The sequence below is a fragment of the Drosophila novamexicana genome, unplaced genomic scaffold, assembly GCF_003285875.2.
Source record: "Drosophila novamexicana strain 15010-1031.04,08,12 unplaced genomic scaffold, DnovRS2.1 tig00000024-arrow-pilon, whole genome shotgun sequence".
In the NCBI taxonomy this organism is placed as follows: domain Eukaryota; kingdom Metazoa; phylum Arthropoda; class Insecta; order Diptera; family Drosophilidae; genus Drosophila; species Drosophila novamexicana.
The window spans coordinates 355,925-375,244 of NW_020824768.1; the positions used below are offsets into that span (position 1 = coordinate 355,925).

Sequence of the window (19,320 nt, forward strand, 5' to 3'; positions counted from 1 at the left end):
AGCCACCACGCCCGCATTATTATTATTATTATTATGTTTTATTATTTGATGAGCGCTTTAATAGGCATAGGCATGAGCGCCATTACAAGCAGCAAGCACAATTTTCATATAATTCTCTTAAGCTAAATCTGTTGCCCAAGCCCATCCCCAGCAGCTGCCCCTTGGGCACCACACACACACACACACACACGTAGAGGCGCAACCATAAAAACCTTTTGCTGGCTACTTAAGTCGTTTGCCAGGTAGCCCAAAAATTGTGGCATAAATTATGCAAGAGGCTGGCCATAAAAACGAGTCCATGGCCTGTCAAATGTCAACGTGGCGTATGTGTAATTAAGCTCAATTTTTAAGATGGGCAGCAAGAGGCCATAAGTTGCACAACAATTTAATTTAAAATTAAAATTTAAGTTTTGCCCTTTAATTTACAGGTATTTCCAAGTTTTGTAATGAAACTAATCTTGCGGTCGATGAGTTGTCCTAGACTGAACAAGTTTGTGGTGGCATATTTAAGATTTTCTGCTTCGGAGAGCAGACTATATTTGACGGCTTTTTATTTTTAGTCTAGGAACGGAAGAAAATTTCCCTTTAAACTAAAAGGCAGCTAGCCTTAAGTATATACTTTATATTAATTTGAGGAGCCGAGTTTTGAACCCATGCCCTGTTTTTTCTTGGTGCAAGGTTTACCAAAATAAAAACTTAAGGCGCGACATTGGTTCGAACCGCGGTTTGAACCAGCAAAAATTGTTGGCTTGGAAAATACACAATGTATTTAAAGCTTTTGCTTTCTTTGCTGCGTTCTATTTGAATATTATATACACTCCTAATTGGCCAAAGATGAAACGCAAAATATACATTCTAAGAGCCGCTGGCTATTAAATACAATTTTTACCTGTAATTTTGTATATTTTTAATTTAGCGTGTTATTTGTGTCTATACACATATATATATTTTTTGTGCTGTGGCTGCCCCAGAGACGCAGACGCCGCTGTCACATGTGCGACAACATAATTTGTTGTTAATGTACTCGGGACTCGGAACTGGCACTCGTCCAGCAGCTGACACACACACACACGCACACACACACTCGCATGGTGGCTGACATTTTTAAAGTCCAGGCAACACATAATTAACCCAATTAGAATGTGTGTGTGTCAACGCTAAGCTAAATTTATGTGAATTTTTAATTATGTCGGAGCAACAAGACGACTGCATCCTTCGCTGGCCATTTGGCTGGCTCGTCGGGCTGTTGGCGACCGCAAACCAAACAAACAACAAAGCGCCAGGCACAACCAGAGGACAACATGAACAACGAGGACAACCAGAACAAACGAGCTGAACCTGCAACCGGTCGCTGGGTTAAATGAAAAACGTAGTAAACTGTGCGCAAAACACCTGAGGATTCACCATGGCGACCAGGCGACCAGGCGACCAACAATGAGTGGCCAAGTGGCGGCTGCTGCTCCGCCAGCTGCTTGGATGCTTGTTTGGTTTCGGTTTGGGGTCTGGGGTGCTTTGGGCCTGGCCTGGGTTGTTATAGTCAAGCAGCTTTGCCATTTCCGGGCGTGCCTTTTGTTTGCTCGTTTACCTTTTTCATTGTTGTTGCTGTTGCTCCCACTGCTACTGCTACTGGTACTGCTACTGTTACTCCTGCTGCTACTGCTGTTGGTTTAACTGCACTGTGACTTTTTGTGTGCTGTGTGTGCTGCAACCGCAAATAGAAAGCAAAGCCTGCTGCAGTGAGTGGAGTTGTGGCAAAAGTTTTAAGCAAAATGTTGCCAAGTGTTTAACATTTTCTACGGTGTCAGTTGCTTCCTCTTCCTGTGTGCGTGTGTATCTGTATGTGTGTGTGTGCACCTGAGGGACCTTAACACTCTCACACACACAGACACCTGCATATAAACTTGCCCGGTAGGCTAAGCGTGCGGATAAATGTAAATTAAACAATGTTCAGGGGGCACAGCCACAGGATGGACTCGGCTGTGCTGGCAGCCAGATGGCACACGTTTTAACTGGCGTTGATTTTTGACACACCCAAGTGGCCAAAAAAAAAAAAAAATGGGGCCCTAGGTGTGTGTGGAAACGAATAAAACGAGGGCAGCTTACATGACTTTTTAAGTATCTTTCCCTGAGTACCATAGATGAAGTTAAGGCTTTGCGGAGAGCTTTCAGATTTACTGAGCTTTAAGTGCCTTTTCAGACTTAGCCTTGAATTCCATAGATTAAGTGAAAGCTTTGCCATGAGCTTTCACCGTTGTTGAGCTTTAAGTAGCTTTTCAGACTTAATACTTAGTTTCATAGTTCAAAACAAAAGCTTTACAGCAAGCTTACCGTTTCGTTGAGCTTTTAGCTTATACTATTAATCAGCTGGCTCGAATCTCAGCCTAGTATAAAAACGCTATAGGTTATAATTATTGCATATCCTTTATTTGTAACAAATATTCACTTTTTTTTTTTTTACACTAATCTCATATAAAATTTGTTTCGACTTTGAACCAGCAACCTTCCTCGTTCTCGATTAGGTTTGTGGCAACCCTCGACTGTGTGCATAGTGTGTGATGGTAACTTTAAAAATTTATGCCACCCCGTTCAATTTGAGTTGGTGAGCATATTTTAGGGCGTTGATTTTGATTGCCAGTTGTTGTCTGTTCATTTATGGAATTTGATTAAAAGCTCACACATGCGCCCAGCCCGGAGAGTGTGTCCTGGTGACCAGGCCGGGGCAGAGTGTCCTGTGTCCAGTTTAAAGCTAATGTCGAGGATGCTTGCATGTGCAAGCCAAATTAAAAGCCGTCCAAGCAGACAACGAAGTACAAATTTATGAGGCTATTTTTTTTCCTCCTTTTTGGCGTGTAGCAAAAGTCAAAGGACAGACCCAGCATTTTCATGGGTGCTCCAACGACGAAATAAACACGAACAGACAAATTCCAGGCTCAAGTTTTTTTTTACCTTTTTTTTGCTTTTTGGTTCAAGGATAATCATTCAACATCGCGTGCTGCTGAAATTCAAGGAGTGTGTATGTGATTTTTATCATGCAAACAGCCGGAAAATGACCGACCCACGCCCCCTTCACCCCGCCCACTAGCTAGTTGGTATGAAGAAAAAAAGTGCTAAATGAGTAAGGTAAATGAAATTACCTGACCGAACACACCTCAAAAGTGGACACACACACGCACACACACACACATACAGAGTGTGTCCAGTTGTGCGTGTGTTTTTTTATTTCCGTTTCCCTTTGACAGCGTTGCGTGTGTGTGTGCTTGGGTGTGTGTGTGTGCAAAGAGCGGAAATTACAAATTTGTCCGGCGCTAATGGATTTCCATTTCAATTTGCACTGCTTTGGCTACAGTTTTTCAAATGTTACCCCATTTTTTTTTCTTTTGCGCCAAACACATTTTAAAGTGTTGAAAATTTTGGTGTGCGCGAAAATTTGCACGTCGCGTTGATTAGCTGCAAAATTTATGCGGCCTCAAAAAATGTGGCGAAAATGAAATTTTTGGCATTTCTTGTTGTCCTCGCCGTCGTCGTCCTTGCCACAAAACGCTAACGACTACAAAATTGCAAGAAAATTACCCGTTAATGTCCAACATTTATGGCACGACTGGAAGACGTTGCTCTGAAAGCCAGAAGTGCAGGCGACCATGTCTGGGCTCCATGGGCGCCGCCAGCCAAATAATCGCGGCTGCAAATATCTATATATATATAAGGGAATAACTGGCAAAAACTATTATGGCCCTTGTGCTTATTACTTGCTGACATGCAAACACTTGCGCTCTCTCTCTGGCAAACTAAGCCCATCTCACTTTAATAGCTGTCTGCGCTGATGCCAAGGACAAGGACATTCTGGGCAGGGCAAATGGCGCCGACTTTAACTCGCGTGGGTGTGTCTCTCTCTCTTGAGCTGCCATTAAATATTTAAGATATTTTGGCATTTAATTTCGAGCACACAATAAATAATAACATGACACATATCAAACGTAATTTATAAGCACACAAATCGAAAAAGTAAATAAAATTGCTTTTCAACAAAACTCTTAGCGAACCTGACACACATGTCGAACAGTCATTAATAATGTAGCTGGATGCCAGCATTCATGTGGCATTGCAGCCGCAATACAATGAAAATCGACAGGCCAAACAAAAAATATCGAAGTGTGGGTTGAACTCGGTGCCCAAAGTGGAATGTCAAACGTGCCGCTTGCCACTGTCAAAGTAAATTTATGCACCCATGCCCCACGCTCTGCGAAATACGGAATGCCTTGGCAAACTAAAAGTATTTTCTATTTACCCCAGGCTCGAGCAAACCCCCTGCTGTGGTTGTGCCATGAAATTTGCTGCCTGACTTTTGTGGTGTCTGCAACTAATTTCAATATCATCAAAAATTAATTTCACTAATTCGATTAGAGGCATTTTCTCCAATACATATTAAAGCTGCACCACTTGGTGGGTGCGTGGTGCGTGCTGCGTGTTGCCTCGCATTCATTAATTTAAGTCAGCTCCCAAACTTGACATGGTCCACAGCTCAACGGCTACGATGTGGCAATGGCGTGTGTGCTGGCTCGCAAGGCCGTTAATATATGAACATTAGCTCAATAATAGTTGGTAGGCCCATTTTGGCCAAAAAGCTAATTGCTCAAATGCTGCCACTTAAGAGACTCTCTGCTCAAGTCACGTCAAGTTATCAGAATATGACCTTCAGGTTCAATTTGTTTGAATAACATTTGGTTTTACACTTTCAAGGAATTATTCAAATAAATATCAATTAGTATATGAAAAATGGTTCCATTTAACTGGTTCGGTTCACAATTGGAACCAATGACTCGTCTTAGGCTGAGGTTCGTCCAGCTGGTTCAACACATTCATGAGTTCTGATTGTGGCTCGAGCCTTGGTTTATCAGGTTATCAGGTTTAGGTACTCCTCTCTTTTGGTATACTGATTCAGAACAGAAGCCAGCTCATTTTGAAGCCTTTGTTCTTCTTCGTTCTTTCAATTTTAAAGAAAATCTATTCATTCTAAATATCAAGTAAACCTTTGGATCAATTAGTTCAGGCCTTCTTTTATCTCATTTCTTGCAATTTTAAATAAAATATACAAAAAAATATATAAATAAATATAAATTTTTTTTTTTTGTATTAAACCAAATTTGTTTTGCAAAATTATTTAGTTCAGAATTGTGATCATGTTAAAAATAACATTGAAATTTGAGCCTCGATCCGATGCGGCTTTGTAGCCTTGATATAAATACCAGAGCAGCAGTCCTGAAATAAATGCCCAGTAAAATATATTTGAAAATTATTTTGTGGCCCTTTTCCATATCCTGCTGGAAAGTGCTGTCAGCTGTAAGCAAATCCGCAATCAAATTTCAAAGCCTTTGTCATCGTCGTGGCCCGAAATGATGCATTTAATTAGGTCTCAGAAATAAACTCCATCTGAGAAAAGGCAGACCTTAATAGCGAATTACACACAACATTTGTGAAACATTTGCGTTTTCATTTTGAAAACATGCTCATGCAAATTAAATCCCAGGTAAAAGACGTGCGCTTTACCTGTATGCAATGGGTACGCTTCTTCTTCATCCTTCTGGGGGGGGTTTTTTTTATATATTTAATTTGGCTTTATGGGCGCTGCCGCACCTTATTTCATTTTGAACAAACAAAGAGCTGGCAAATAAAAAAAAAATGCTGCTGCCTTGCTCATGTGTGAAAAGGCAGTTCGGGCCAAAGCTGAATGGTAAAAAGCCAAAAAGGAAGCCAAACATACTCACATCAAGCGCTCAAAGTCACGAAGTGGGCCAGAACGCTGGCAGGGCGGAGGCACAGCTAGAGGAGGAGGAGTAGGTTGAGAAGGGGGTGGGGGGGGGTGGGTGTCTTGCCAAGCCCCTCCCCCTCGTCTGTAGAGTGCCAGCTAAAGGCAAACGTGCGCTTGGCTTTCACTAATTGTCTTTGCTGTGCGTGCGTGCGCGCTGTAAGGGTGTGTGAGGGGTGTGTGGGTGTGTGTGTGGGTGTGTGTGAGGGGTGCGTGTGCTTGGCTTGAGGTGGTTGCATATATTTTACGGCTGTTTAGCCTCGCGTATGCGGCAGTTGCCTTTTATGGGCCTCTAAATGGCAGCCCTCTATCAGCGTATTTTTTTTTTTGCAAAATTTACTTGCAAAATTCCAAATGAAATGTAAATTCTTGAGTTCCCTTTTTAATGCAATATTCTTTTTTCGTAACTTTTTTTTCGTATATTATTGCTGCACACCTGGGCAATTATGTGATCTATTTATAAGGCACTGCATTCTGATTATTCACTTAATGATCAAAAATACATTTTAATAAAGGCAAATGCTGGCGTTTCGCAATGTCAGACACTTCCGTTCGCTTGACTAGGCAAAAGTTCTCAAATATATATATGTGTATATACTATATACAGACTGAATATTAAATATAGACCAGTTACCATGTCTATATAGGACAAGTATATTTACGCCTGCACTTACCGCATGTCAATCAAAAATCTCCAACTGTGACGCACACTACGGGATGTCGGTTGGCTTGTTTGTTTGTCATTCGCCTGGCAAATTCCCGGTGCCAATTAAAAGTCGCTTGCAGAATTGTCATGCGGGGCTAGCCGTTAGGCAAAGGCAGTCAGATGACAATGGCGCAGTGGTAATAAGGCAACGCCAGCTAAGCAAAACGACAGGACACAAGTCATTCACTCGCAGTCGCAGCGTGTGCTCCTTGCATGTCCTGCCAAAGTAAATTAATTGCAGACCTTTGCCAGGGACCTGTTCCCATTTTCATGTTGCTGACTTTCTGCCTCGTGTAAATTAACATTATCATCAACAAGCAACAGCAATAAGAATGAGTGCCCCTGCCCGTGCCCCTGCCCATACCCCTGCCCGTGCTCGTGTCCGTGCTCGTACACTAAACTTGCCTAGATTAATCGACCTGATTAACCGCACGCAGACCCCATGCAGTAGACGTCGTCCGTCCCAGTCCCCAGCACCGAAACACCCAAAGTCGCATCCGGCTTGCCTATTCATTATGCAATTATTTTGAATGACTCTCGTAAGTGATATTTCCGAGGCATTTCGATGTGTATATTTCATGCGTTCTTGCTATACGGAATGCATTTCATTTGTGACAGAAACTTTTGGGCATTTGTCTAAATGTCAAATGAGGTTAATGCTGAGCTGCTGAAGCTTGTGATTAACTACGTAATTGAATGTTTATCAATTACGCAGAGAAATTACACCAATTATGCCATACAGAACAAAGTCTCTTTAACTTCAATTGTATTTTCGACTATTTTCGATTATTTCTAATTCAAAATTCAGTTACATTTTAGAGCTACGCTGTTATTAGGCGCCATTAACTACGATTGGCCTATCGATCTTGTTTTATCGATATATCGCATGATCCTAGTGTTGTGTTGTGCCGATACGTGTAGTTACGATACGATAAGTGTTGGACAGCACAGCTCAAAATCAGCTGATTCTCAACAAAATTGCTGACCGCGTGTGTTTCGGGATTAGTTGTGCAAAATGTTATCTTGTCTATTAGTCATTTACCCATATATGGTTAATAATTATATTTTGTGTGCGCGTATCGGTCATCATATTACTTAGTGATATCTATGTACAGCAGTTGCAGCAGAGTTGTAGAAGCTATAACCTGCACCCGTAAGCCTCATAAAAATGGCAGCACATCAGTTAAATATATTGGATTTAAATGATTATTGTCTTGGCCGCATTCTAAAGTATCTGGAAATCGAAGATCATGTTAATTTTGGACAAGCCTGCACACGTTTTCGGGAGGCCTTAAGAGACTGGTCCTACGTACTCTATCCAGTGTTTGAGATAAGACGAAGTGAAGACATCAAATTGCAATTAAAACTCTTCTTCATTGTTTGTGATGTCGTTAAAAAACTGTTTCTGGATATTGGGGAAAGCACATTACAAGGCGGCTTTCCTGTCGATCAATTCTGCAATCATGTCCAGAGCATGGACAGCTTGGAATGCTTCATCATCAACGAAGGAACCGGCCTGGGGCGAATGTTTAAAACAGCGAATTCTGTGCGTGACCGAATAATAGAGAAAACATTTAAGGCCCTGGAGCACTTGCCGAAATTGAAGAGCATTAGTGTAACGTGTGGAGCCAACAGGTAAGAATTTCCCTGCAAATTATTCGCTTAGTCATGTTTTAATATCTGTTATTTATTTTTAGTTACGACGCGAGCTGCTTGATTCAGATGAAATGCCTGCAAGAGCTTTCATTAAATACCAAAATAGCTGCAGAGGATCTTGTTGAGATATGCAAATCGAATGCGAATCTGCGTGTTTTGTGGTTACGCGAGGTTGTCGGCGAGCTAAACGATATTGTGCCGCATTGCCAGAACCTGGAAGAAATTGTTTTTCCAATGTTCAGCAGTCACACAACATACGCTGGACTTGCGGAGCTGCCGAACATAAAGAAAATAGTCATAAAATCCACAAATTCAACTTCGCCTTGCGCTAAGCTTATTGAGCTCTTCAGCGCATTTGCAGCTCAACGGCAAAACACCCAATTACAAAGCTTGATATTGCTCTCAAGTTTGAACTTTGAAGAGACCACCAAACTAATCGAATTAAAATTCTTAAAAGAACTGCGCTGTTCATTCGAAGATGCAAGCTGCATTGATCTCTTGACCGATCTAACTGAACTGGAAGGTCTTTACATTATGCTGGGCCGCTCTGGAGCTGGCTCCAAGGAATGCTTAAATGTTCTCAAATCTTGCAAAATACTGCAGCGTCTGCACATAAACTCTAATCTGTCGACAGACTTTGTAGATAAGGCGCTGGAAGTATTGCGAAAAGTTCGCAATACCGAAAAGCAAAAGCCATTACAATTGTATTCCACAGGTGTTATGCATCTGTGCGAGGAAGGAGAGGTGAGACTATCGGTAAACTACTGACAAACAATTATTTATTACCTTTAATTTTAGGAGAAACTGGTTGACAATGCATACTGTTCTATAGTGAATCACTCAGAGTATCTACGTCCACTGCCCTGGAGACTTTCAATCTAATCATGGAATAGATAAGGACTACTCAATGCCAAATATGGCAGTGCTTTATCTAATATCAATAAAAACACGGGAAACATATTTATATAACTTTAACAAGCAGATTAAGGAAAATGTTCGCGTATTGCTGAGAAACACAGCAGTTGTAACAGAGCTGTAGGAGCTATAAGAAGCTGTAAGACTATAAGACGTATAATATGGAATCGAAACTGTTGAATATAATGGATTTAAATGACGATTGTCTTGGTTGCATACTTAAATATCTGGACATTGAAGATCATGTTAATTTTGGAGAAACCTGCTCGCGCTTCCGTGAGATCTTAGGAGAGTGGATTAATGTGCTCTACCCAGAGTTCGAGATCAAGAAATGTTACGGTTTGCATGAAATTGAATGGGAGTTAAAACTGTTTTTCACAGTTTCTGGCGCCATTCGAAGAATGAAGTTCGTTATTGGACAACCAGTGAGTGTTAGTTAAGGCATAAGATAGTTATTTAACTATATTTAACGCCTGCATCAAATAGGATGATATAATACTTGACTTCCCCACTACAGGTAGCTTTTCCTGTGAATAGATTTTGTAATCATGTGAAGAGCATGGATAGCCTGGAATACTTTAGCTTGTACGTAGGAAATGACGATGTATGGCAATTCGGAGTTATAGACAAAGTATTGAGTGCCCTGACGAATTTACCAAAATTAAAAAGCCTTATTTTTAGCTGTGGTACACAAAGGTGAGACTTGAAATGTAAATTATTCTCTTGGTCATGCTTTAATGTCTGTTATTATTAGGTTCGACGTGTGCAAATTAATTAGGTTTAATTGCTTAAAAGAGCTTAAATTATTTTATGGAATAGCTGTGAAGGATCTTGTTGCCATATGCAAATCGAATGCAAATCTGCGTATTTTAAACATCAGTATGGGCAATGGAGAGCTCAACGGAATTGTGCCGCATTGCCAGAACTTGGAAGAAATTTGCTTTCCAATTAGTTGTTCATCATATGCTGGACTTGCGGAGCTGCCCCATATAAGAAAAGTTGTCATATATTCCGGTAGTTCAACGTCGCCCCCTTGGGCCAAGCTTATGGAGTTTTTCAGCGCATTTGTCGCTCAACAGCAAAAAACCCAATTAGAAAGCTTGATATTGTACCCGAGAATTAACTTTGAAGTTACCACTAAACTAATTGAATTGAAATTCCTAAAAGAACTGCGCTGTTCATTCGAAGATGCAAGCTGCATTGATCTCTTGGCCAATCTAACTGAACTGGAAAGTCTCTACTTCTTGCTGCGTAATGGACCTTGGGGCAACGAATGCCTAAATGTTCTTAGATCTTGCAAAAAACTGCAGCGCCTACAAACAAACTGTAAGCTGTCGGCACAGTTTATAGATGATGTCTTAGATGTATTACGTCAGGTTCGCAATATCAAAATTCAAAAGCCATTAGAATTGTGCTCTTGGCAACCATCAAATGCAGAAGAGGTGAGCACGACAAGAGTAATACTTCAATTCATATTTAACTTTTTTAAATTTTATTTTTAGGAGAAACTTGCTAACAATGCCTATTGTATCCTAATGAATCCCGCATATCATCATCATTGGCTCAGTTAATATTTTACATCGGATGCAAGCTAAGGGCTATCAAGGTATGCAAGAACAAATCAAATTTATAATTGTAACAATTAAGTCTTGAAAGTGCCTCGCATATTTCTGTGCTGATATGATATATAGGCTGGCGAATTAGCCAGCCATTCATTCGACATAAATCTACGCGAAATAATGAAACATTAAAAATGACAACAACTGGCAACGGCCCAGACGTGACGTCACAAAATAATGAAACAAGAAATAATTTAAAAATATATATATGGATAAACACAAGTATTTTGAACGAAGACATATAAATATTATATATGTATGTGTATGCATGTATGCATGCATGCATGTATGCAAGCATGTATGTGGGTGTATGTTAGGGTAAGCATGCATTTATGTATGTTTGTATGCATGCAAGCATGTATGCAAGCATGTATGCATGTATGCATGTATGCATGTACATATATGCATGTACGTATTTAATTATGCATGTGTGTATGCATGCATGTCTATATGTATGCATTTATGTATGCATGTACGTATGCTTGCATATATACAAAACAAACATGCATACATGTATGTTCATACGTGCAAACATATATATGCAAACTTATAACTTCGCCCAACAAATCTTTGACCCCGATTTCCACAATAGAGGAACGCATTTTTCGAGAAGTGTGAAACACCCCTCAAATTAATTTCAACAGAGATCTTTTAAAATGAGTTTGAGGCCGATCGGATGGTAAACAAAAAAGTTTCATAAAAACGTTTTTTTCCGATTTTTCCACACATGCGGGTGGAATTTCTCAAAAGGTAACTACAGCTTCCTAGCTTTTATAGTTTGGGCTGTGCGCTGATCAGCATTCAGTCCGTCAGTCTGTCTTTCAGTCAGTCAGTCACTTAGTCAGCCAGGATAAACAGTTTTGTTAGTTGTTTTGCCACAGAAGTAAGTGTCTTCCCTCAGAGATCTAGACTGGACCTGAGCAACTTTTAAACTCCTGATTGCTCTTTGGCTGTTCGCCAGGTGTTTGTGTCGTGTCGTATTTTGAGGTCTAAGCATAATGTAATTAGTTGCAACAGCCCAGAGCTGCAATAAACAAGCAAAATACAACAAGTAGGCATGCCACAGTAGACCGGGTACGACTAGCCGATACCCTGTACGCAGTATTAACATTTTGATCAGGTTGTAATTTAGCATTGATTCATTGCATTTGCTATACCCGTTTCAGGTATTTGGGTACAGGGTGTGCAGAGAAAAAAAACCAACTATATAAATTCTTGAGAACGTGCATAAAAAATTATTTGCTCGCACGCATGAACGCTGCCCAATGAAGATTTCTATATTCTTTTTTTTTTTTTTTTTTTATTTAGAAGTGCTGTTTTTGTTGTTAGATAATTTGGCAATGAACCAAAAATAAGCGGCCACGGCAACAACAAAAACAACTGATTTGTACAGGTGCGAAAACTCTGTGATCAACATGTCGGAAAATCCGACTCGATGGCTATTGGCCCGTTTCTCTGACCCCTTCTCAGATTCGGCCCTTAAAGGCGCCAGTGTAGCAGGTTTTTCAGTTCTATATTATTATTTTTTTATTATTATTCATTTTTTGCTACCCTGGTTCGCGGCAGATCTGCACGCATCTATTTTGAAGTATTTACATTGTTATTCTTATTCTTAGCTTATTTTCCAAGCATTTTCTTTTGTTGATTGTTCTTACTCTTTTATTATTGTTATTATTAGTATTATTATTATTATTATTCTTATTATATAATATCCATTGAATTGCAAACAAACTACCATTTAAATATTTATCAAGCACAATTTTCCGAGCATCTTTTCATCTAATGCACTTCAAAGTGCTTCACAAATCGTTGAACCACTCAATTGTGGGGCAATCAATGTGGTTTGGCCTTTAAAAAGTTGAAAAGTCAACGTTAAACAGATTGCCCAACGCACGCATCGCTTGGCCACGCCCACTCTGTGTCAAACACGCTAATTTACTGTTACATTATTTACATACATACACACACACACACACACACACACGAACTGAGGCTACGATAAAACTGAAAGGTTGTCACTTTGGAGGCGTTAGGCGGTCGCTCGTTTCGTGTTGTTGCATTGCAAGAAGAAGAGGTGGGGAGGGGGCGGGGGAGGCACATAATAAGAAGAAAAAATAGCCGAAGAATTCCATGAACGAGGAGGTGGTAACAGGGCGCATGAGCAATGCCTTTGTCGCTGGCAACATGTGAAAAATGTTGCCAAGCAAGAAAGTACACGTGATATGCGCCTTAAATTGATATAAAATGTGGTTTTTGGTAAAAAGCAAACACTCCTAACTGTTCATATTTATGGCCAAAACAATTGTGCGTTAGCTTTGGGCCAATTATGAATTGTGTTGCCATTAAGTATAGAAAATGTTGCTAAGCTATAAAGAGACAACATGAATAGCATCCACAAAGTTTCCCGCCAATTGCAGGCCAAGCCGAAGTGTATACAAACAAACGCACACACACACACACGCACACGTACACACATACTTTGGCACACTCTAGCAACCCCGAAAAGCCGCAAAGCAAACAAGGCGTGTGGGGGTGGGTCGAGTGGGTTTTCGTTTGGGTTGGGTTAGGTTAGTCGTCACCTGACGCTACATCGGCTGCCATTTCGTACGGTAAGAGCATAAAATCTGCTCAAAAGCTCAAGCTGAAACCAAAAGCCGGCAACTAGCCCGCATGCCCCCACTCGCCAACTCACACACACACACACACACACACACTCACACAGAGAACACACAGAACTGTTATTTACATTTTGTTTTGCCGGCTTTTCTGCTTCGCGCACAACGCCCGATCAAAGCCGAACGCTGCGCAGCCGAACGCGAACAGCCCTTCGGCTGGGCTGTCGTTTCGCGTTCGCATTTGTTCCGAAACGGTTCGAATATCGGCATCAGTTGGCAACGGCCTGCACGCTGATACGGACGTGTTTTTCGCACGAGTTCTCAGTCAAATATTTCAAATAAAGCATTTTTGAGGCGTTTCTGTGTTATTTTCAATTATCGCGATTTGCGTCTGAAATAAGTGCAATTAGTGTCGCAATATTGAGAAATTTTTGGTGTGCAATGAATTGAGCGATTGCCCGTTGCACAAATAAAATTGCCGATTGATTGATGAAAAGTGTTAAACATTTTTGAAAATTTTGTGATTGGGGTTTTCTACTGATTCCAACAGCTGGCATTTCATACAAAAAGGTAAACCTCTACTTGTATTCAACAAAAAAAAGCAGAAATCTCGCCTTGTTTGTGACAGCAACACAAACCGCGCATGTTAATTAAAGACAGGCGCAAAAAATTTCCAAAAAAAAGGGGGGGGGGGGGGGGGGGGGGAAATGGGAAATTGGGAAATGTTATGTGCAGGCAAGAGATGCCATGGCCAATCCATCCATCACTCAATTGCCTGTTCAGTAATTTTGGGGCTTCTCGTTTCATTTCTGCTTGCGACACGAATAATTCTCAATTTGTTGTATTTTTGTTTTGTTATTTTGTTTTTGGCTAACGCCCCTTAACAACTGTGCATTAAATTAAATTTTTGAAATTTAAATTGAGAGCACACACAATACAATAATGCACATGTGTTTTTCTTTGTGTTTTCTTTTAGTTTTCTTTGCGTTTTTCGTATTTTGTTTTGTTTTTGTTATTGTTATTGTATTGTGTTCCATTGCGTCAGTCACAGAAGCATTCGCGGGCCCATTCGCAATACCAAGAGCTATTCCGGAGCCCAGACCCGGAGCCGGTAGCCAGACCCCATCTCGTCTGGCCGTTAACAATAAATAATCAGCAGCCGCTTTGATTTGCCTCCTCCTCCGTCTGGGTGCCATAAATATTTATGCAACTGGACGCACTTGTTTAAACAGGCGCAGCACTTCATAAGTATTTTGGCCTGATTGATCCGTCACGGTTCAATTACGTCTAAAGCTAACACACACAAATCAAATACTTTACTGCCCTGGCCACGCCCACTCAATTAAAAGTTCAATATCCCGCCCAGTTGCGGTCGGCAGTTGCATGCAGCAATATATCTGGCCCACAATTGTTTTGATCTTATCAGCTGAGGCGCCTCTCATTGCTCTTGTTCCTCTTCCTCTTCCTCTTGTTGTTGTTGTTGTTGGTTAGTTTTGGCTTTCCTGCGGGCCTGTTTGTTGCATGTTGGGCTAACAAAATAATTGACAAAACAAATCATTTACGTGGCAAAAGTTTTCGGGCCTGCACCACACGGCGGCAAAACACGCAACACGATTATCTGACGACATCCGAATTTCGGAGCGGGGCGGCTTTACAAAGACAAAAACTTTGCTGAAATATGTTATATATACATATATATATGTCTAAATAACAGCATAATAATGTGAGAGAACAATATAAATTCCAATGTTACAGTCTTGCAGCCTGCGAATGTGTGTGTGTGTGTGGCACGAATGCAATGACATTTTGTGTTTAATTTGTGGCAAATTTAAAGAGCTAATAATTATTTGATATAATATTTATTTCATAAACTACAAAAATTGTGATAGACGCAAATCAAGCTACTCTTCTGTGCTTTTAAATTAAGAATAGTTCAATAGAACAAAGTAAAATGATTATACTTGAAGTTTTCTCATATTCCATATAAAAAACCAACAAGACTTTCAGGTCTTGGCAGACAGGCTTTTGAAGCTCTTAATAGTTTCTTTATGTGTAATCTAAATAAAGTTTTATTAAATACAATTAAAGACACAATTGTCAGTAAATAATAATTATAGCCAAACTGAGGGTATTATTTGAACATCAAATGTGTGACAGAGACATGGAAGGAGGCGTCTCTCCAACTATATAAGATATATATATTATAGATCAACTTCAACAGCCAATTTGATATATCCATGTCCGTGCATTCGTCCGTCCAACTGTCCAAGCGTCCGTCTGTCCATCCGTCCGTCTGTCCATCCGTCTGTCTGTCCATCGTTCCATCAGTCCGTTTGCTATCTGTCCATCTGTTCATCCGTCCGTCTGTCTGTTTCTTTGCCAGCAAGTCTTGCAGCTTTGCATAGGTCCATCTTTCCGATGCAGACAATATATATTTGGGAACTGGCTGGATCGAATCACTATATGCTATTGCTGTCATGGGAATAATCGTTCGAAAATCAAGTTTTAGATAACCTGACCTGATCCTTATAAAACGCCAAATCTTATCAACATCGTTTCACTATATGCCATAGAGACAATCGGTTGAATGTGGTCAAATATTCTGTTTCGCAGATATTTTATTCCTGCTAAACATTAATGAGCTTCACTTATCTCACATATCTGCCAAAGGGATATGTCTAGCCGGGTTTTAATTTGAACAAGTTTTATTGTTTTCCTTTTAAAGCACATTTACCTAGTATAAGCACATAATCAATTTACGCGTAGAATTACCTGCTGGCTCTTAACAATTTCCAAGATTTCAATTTTACGCGAATTTGATACGTGTTTATGTTTATATTAAACACAAAGCGCACATATTGCGCATACGCCGCGTGGCCGTCTATTTGAATAAAATGGTTAATAAATTTAATTGTGTGCGATCTTTTTTTTCAGTTTTATGTGCGTTTCCGTTTAAAATAATGTGAGACTTTTGATTCTTTTGAATCGATTGTATGCGAAACATCTGCCGAAAGGCGTGTTCCACAGTATTTCTGGCCATAAATCTTATTGGACTGGCGCTTTATGCGCGCCAAGTGCCAAATGCATAGAATAATATTGTCTAAAATTCAACAAAAACGAGCTAATTATCTAAATCAGTCATTTTTTATGAAATCGTCAATAAATTACTCTAGAGAAATATCTGCTAAAGCGTTGCAAAAATGAATGCATGCAACATTTTTAACCGCAATTTGCAAATTTTATTATGGAAAACAACCGCAAATTTGCCGCCTGTGGCTGGGAATGTCAAGGGTGTTTATTTGGTTTGTGGCTTACAGTCGATTGCCTGATTTGCGCACACACACACATCCACACACACACACAGTCGATATGTTAACAAGTTGTTAAACACACACCGTGGAGGCAGCGCAGTTTTTACAGCCTATTCTGGGCAAAAATCCCAACATTTATTGCTATTAGTTTTTGGTTATTGCCGATGAACGGAGCGATATGACAGGGAAGCACACAAATGAAACGACCAAAACTCGCTCCACATGGGCCGACATTGGGCCCCAGCAAATGGGTCTAGGCCTGACAAATGTCGGCTCAAGTACCCTGACCCTCCCCCTTCCCGGCCATTCCGCTTGACGAGCTTTGTTTATTAAAATCGAATTGCGACTTATTGGGCGCCTAACAGCAGGCAATAGGTTTTATTGCATTCCCATTTATGTAATACAATAAGTATTACGACCATATAAACGTAAACGCAACACAGAAAGATAGAAACTATTTGGAAAGTAAACTTTAGTCATGGGAAGCCAAGGCAATCTTTAATATATGGTTAATTTCCATAGGTGCGGTTTTTGAGAGAGAAACGAATTTTTTTAACAGATTCGGCAGATAGATGCAATTTTATCCGCAATATAAGTCTAAATGATTTTATATACTGCTTGCCCTTCTATGCAATTCTCATTGCTTCAAGTGTCAACATGATTTTTACAATATTTTAGTTATATGTTTTACTCTAGAGTATTGTTTATTTGTTATAGTTAATATATAATTTACACACTCTCGATCACTCACTCGATCACTTCTCTCTAGCTTTCCTACGCCTCAATTTCTTAGCTTTATTCCCCGTAGCTCGCATTATTTCATTATATCAGTTACTCTTTTTGTCCCTCTCTCTCCCTCTGTTTCACTCTCTGTTTTTCTATCTCTCTCTTTTGCTCCCTGTCTATTTCCTCCTCTCTTTTGTCACTTTCTTTCTGCTTTTCTTTACGATTACTTTCACACTTACTGTCATTGCCTTTGAAATAAGGATTTTATGAAAATCGCATAGAAGGGCGTTTTATTTACAACAAAGTGAGCACATTCGGTAGCAGACTACAAAATGTAAAATCAGTTGCTGCTGTTGCTCTTGCTGCTGCCGCTGTTGTCCTTGGGAGCATGTGCTTCGAAGTGACGATTGTCCAAATAAATAGTCTGGCATATAGTTTATGTTTGTTGGAAATAGTTTATGCCATCGATAGGTGCGTAAAGAAGTTTATGGCGTTTTAATTGTATTTGGAAGAATTGCTACACTATGACGTGCAGCAGGGCGAATACGTGTTGGGGAAATGGGAGCAGCATGTGCCTTCCAGTTCGGCTCTGAGTCAGTCACTTAGCCAATCAAGTTTTCTTCGCCGTTTTCCGGCAAGCTGTTTATTTATGCGCGCTTAATTTATATTTTCAGTCTGGTTAGCTGCTTTTGCACACATGATAGTCCAATTTGTAATGATAATATAAAAATTTCAACGGCTTTGTCATCGTCGCCCCGCTGGGCGCTATAATAAACAAAAAAAAAAAAACTGAGTGGAAATACAGCCAGCGGAACGGAGCCCCAAAAATTAGATGAAAATCTCAATCACATTACCTGCGCATATTTGTGCAGTTACAGCATCAGCTCCTGCCCCAACACCTGCAGCTGCAGCTGCACCTGCAGATGCCCCAGCATCTGGCTCTGATCCCCCGGGACCCGAGTTCCTCTTTGCTGCATCATCAAAGCAGCCGTCGTATTAACTTTTCATCTAAACAGGCAGGCGAAAGCCGTTGCAGCTATTAAAATCAAAAATTTGTGTGTTTATGGCAGGTGAGGCGCGGCCGGGAAATGGAAAATTCCAAGCATATCAAAACCATTTGGGCCACAATTGCAATTGCAATTGAAATTGCGATTGCGATTCGCGGCCGCCGCGAGATGCTCGCTAATTTATGAGCCGTGCATTGTGGGTAAATGTAACCGTAAATTGGCACTTTGAATTAAACAAGATGCCCAACCGCAACCCTCCACCCATCCCTTGTCCTGCACACGGACAAGGTCGTTTGCCAGCACATGCGGAAGAAACCGGGTGCCACAAAGGTGCATGCCCCAAATTGGCCACTGAGTGTGAAAATGAGGCAAGCGGCCAACAGGCTGCTAATTGGAACTGAGCTAAAACAACGCTAAATTTCGATTAATCAAGTCTTTTGTGGAACAATTTCAACTGTTTTAAATGGCCAAGAAAATAATCTACAAAGGAATTTAAATAGTTCGTGGGGGTATTTCTATTCATATGCAGTTGCTTTAAATTTGTTTTCAATTAAAACAGCCTGGTTCGAATTATTCGATTTAGTGCTGTAAAATGCAAGAGGAACAAGTTGCTGTTTCAGCTCACGATTTGAACCAGCTTACTGGTTCCAGGGTTCACTTCAAATAAGTGCTGCAAAATGCAAAATCAAACATTTCTTGGTTAATTTCACGATTTGAACTATTTTACCGGCTCCAGGCTTTCAATTTGGTGTTGTTTAATTGGTGTTGTAAAATGCAAAACAAGCTCCACGACTTAAACCAGCTTTCTGGTTGCAGTTTTCAATTTAGGTGCAGCTGCTTTTAATTGGCTGGTTCTGGTTCGAATTGGTGCTGTAAAATGCAAAAAAGGAACAGTTTTGGGTAAGATCACGATTCGAACTAGTTTTCTGATTCTATATCTGCACATTCTTGGACCCAGGCTT

At 40.4% G+C, this 19,320-nt stretch overlaps 3 protein-coding genes and 1 long non-coding RNA gene across 4 annotated transcripts in view; 3 read left to right on the forward strand and 1 right to left on the reverse strand.

The window, feature by feature from the left end:
* Nucleotides 1-2,474: 2,474 nt before the first annotated feature.
* On the reverse strand, nt 2,475-3,974 carry LOC115771115. The gene is made up of 3 exons (XR_004018917.1): nt 3,747-3,974; nt 3,571-3,689; nt 2,475-2,992 (listed from the first exon to the last, which is right to left on the reverse strand). It is a non-coding gene; the product is annotated as an uncharacterized LOC115771115 (long non-coding RNA).
* A 3,533-nt stretch (nt 3,975-7,507) lies between these two features.
* Nucleotides 7,508-9,323, forward strand: LOC115770826. The gene is made up of 3 exons (XM_030716263.1): nt 7,508-8,144; nt 8,207-8,909; nt 8,964-9,323. The coding sequence occupies exons 1-3, from the start codon at nt 7,678-7,680 to the stop codon at nt 9,045-9,047; spliced, it is 1,254 nt and encodes a 417-aa protein (XP_030572123.1). The 5' UTR covers nt 7,508-7,677; the 3' UTR covers nt 9,048-9,323.
* LOC115770836 lies at nt 9,220-10,919 on the forward strand. Its single transcript, XM_030716274.1, has 5 exons — nt 9,220-9,505; nt 9,598-9,776; nt 9,835-10,522; nt 10,583-10,686; nt 10,859-10,919. Exons 1-4 carry the CDS (start codon nt 9,242-9,244, stop codon nt 10,649-10,651), a joined length of 1,200 nt encoding a protein of 399 aa, XP_030572134.1. The 5' UTR covers nt 9,220-9,241; the 3' UTR covers nt 10,652-10,686; nt 10,859-10,919.
* Nucleotides 10,920-13,626: 2,707 nt separating this feature from the next.
* LOC115770812 (myb-like protein Q) overlaps nt 13,627-19,320 on the forward strand; it is a 34,460-nt gene continuing 28,766 nt past the window's right edge. Inside the window, exon 1 of the mRNA XM_030716237.1 lies at nt 13,627-13,884. The gene's annotated coding sequence lies outside the window, so the exon portion shown is untranslated. The remainder of the gene's footprint in view (nt 13,885-19,320) is intronic.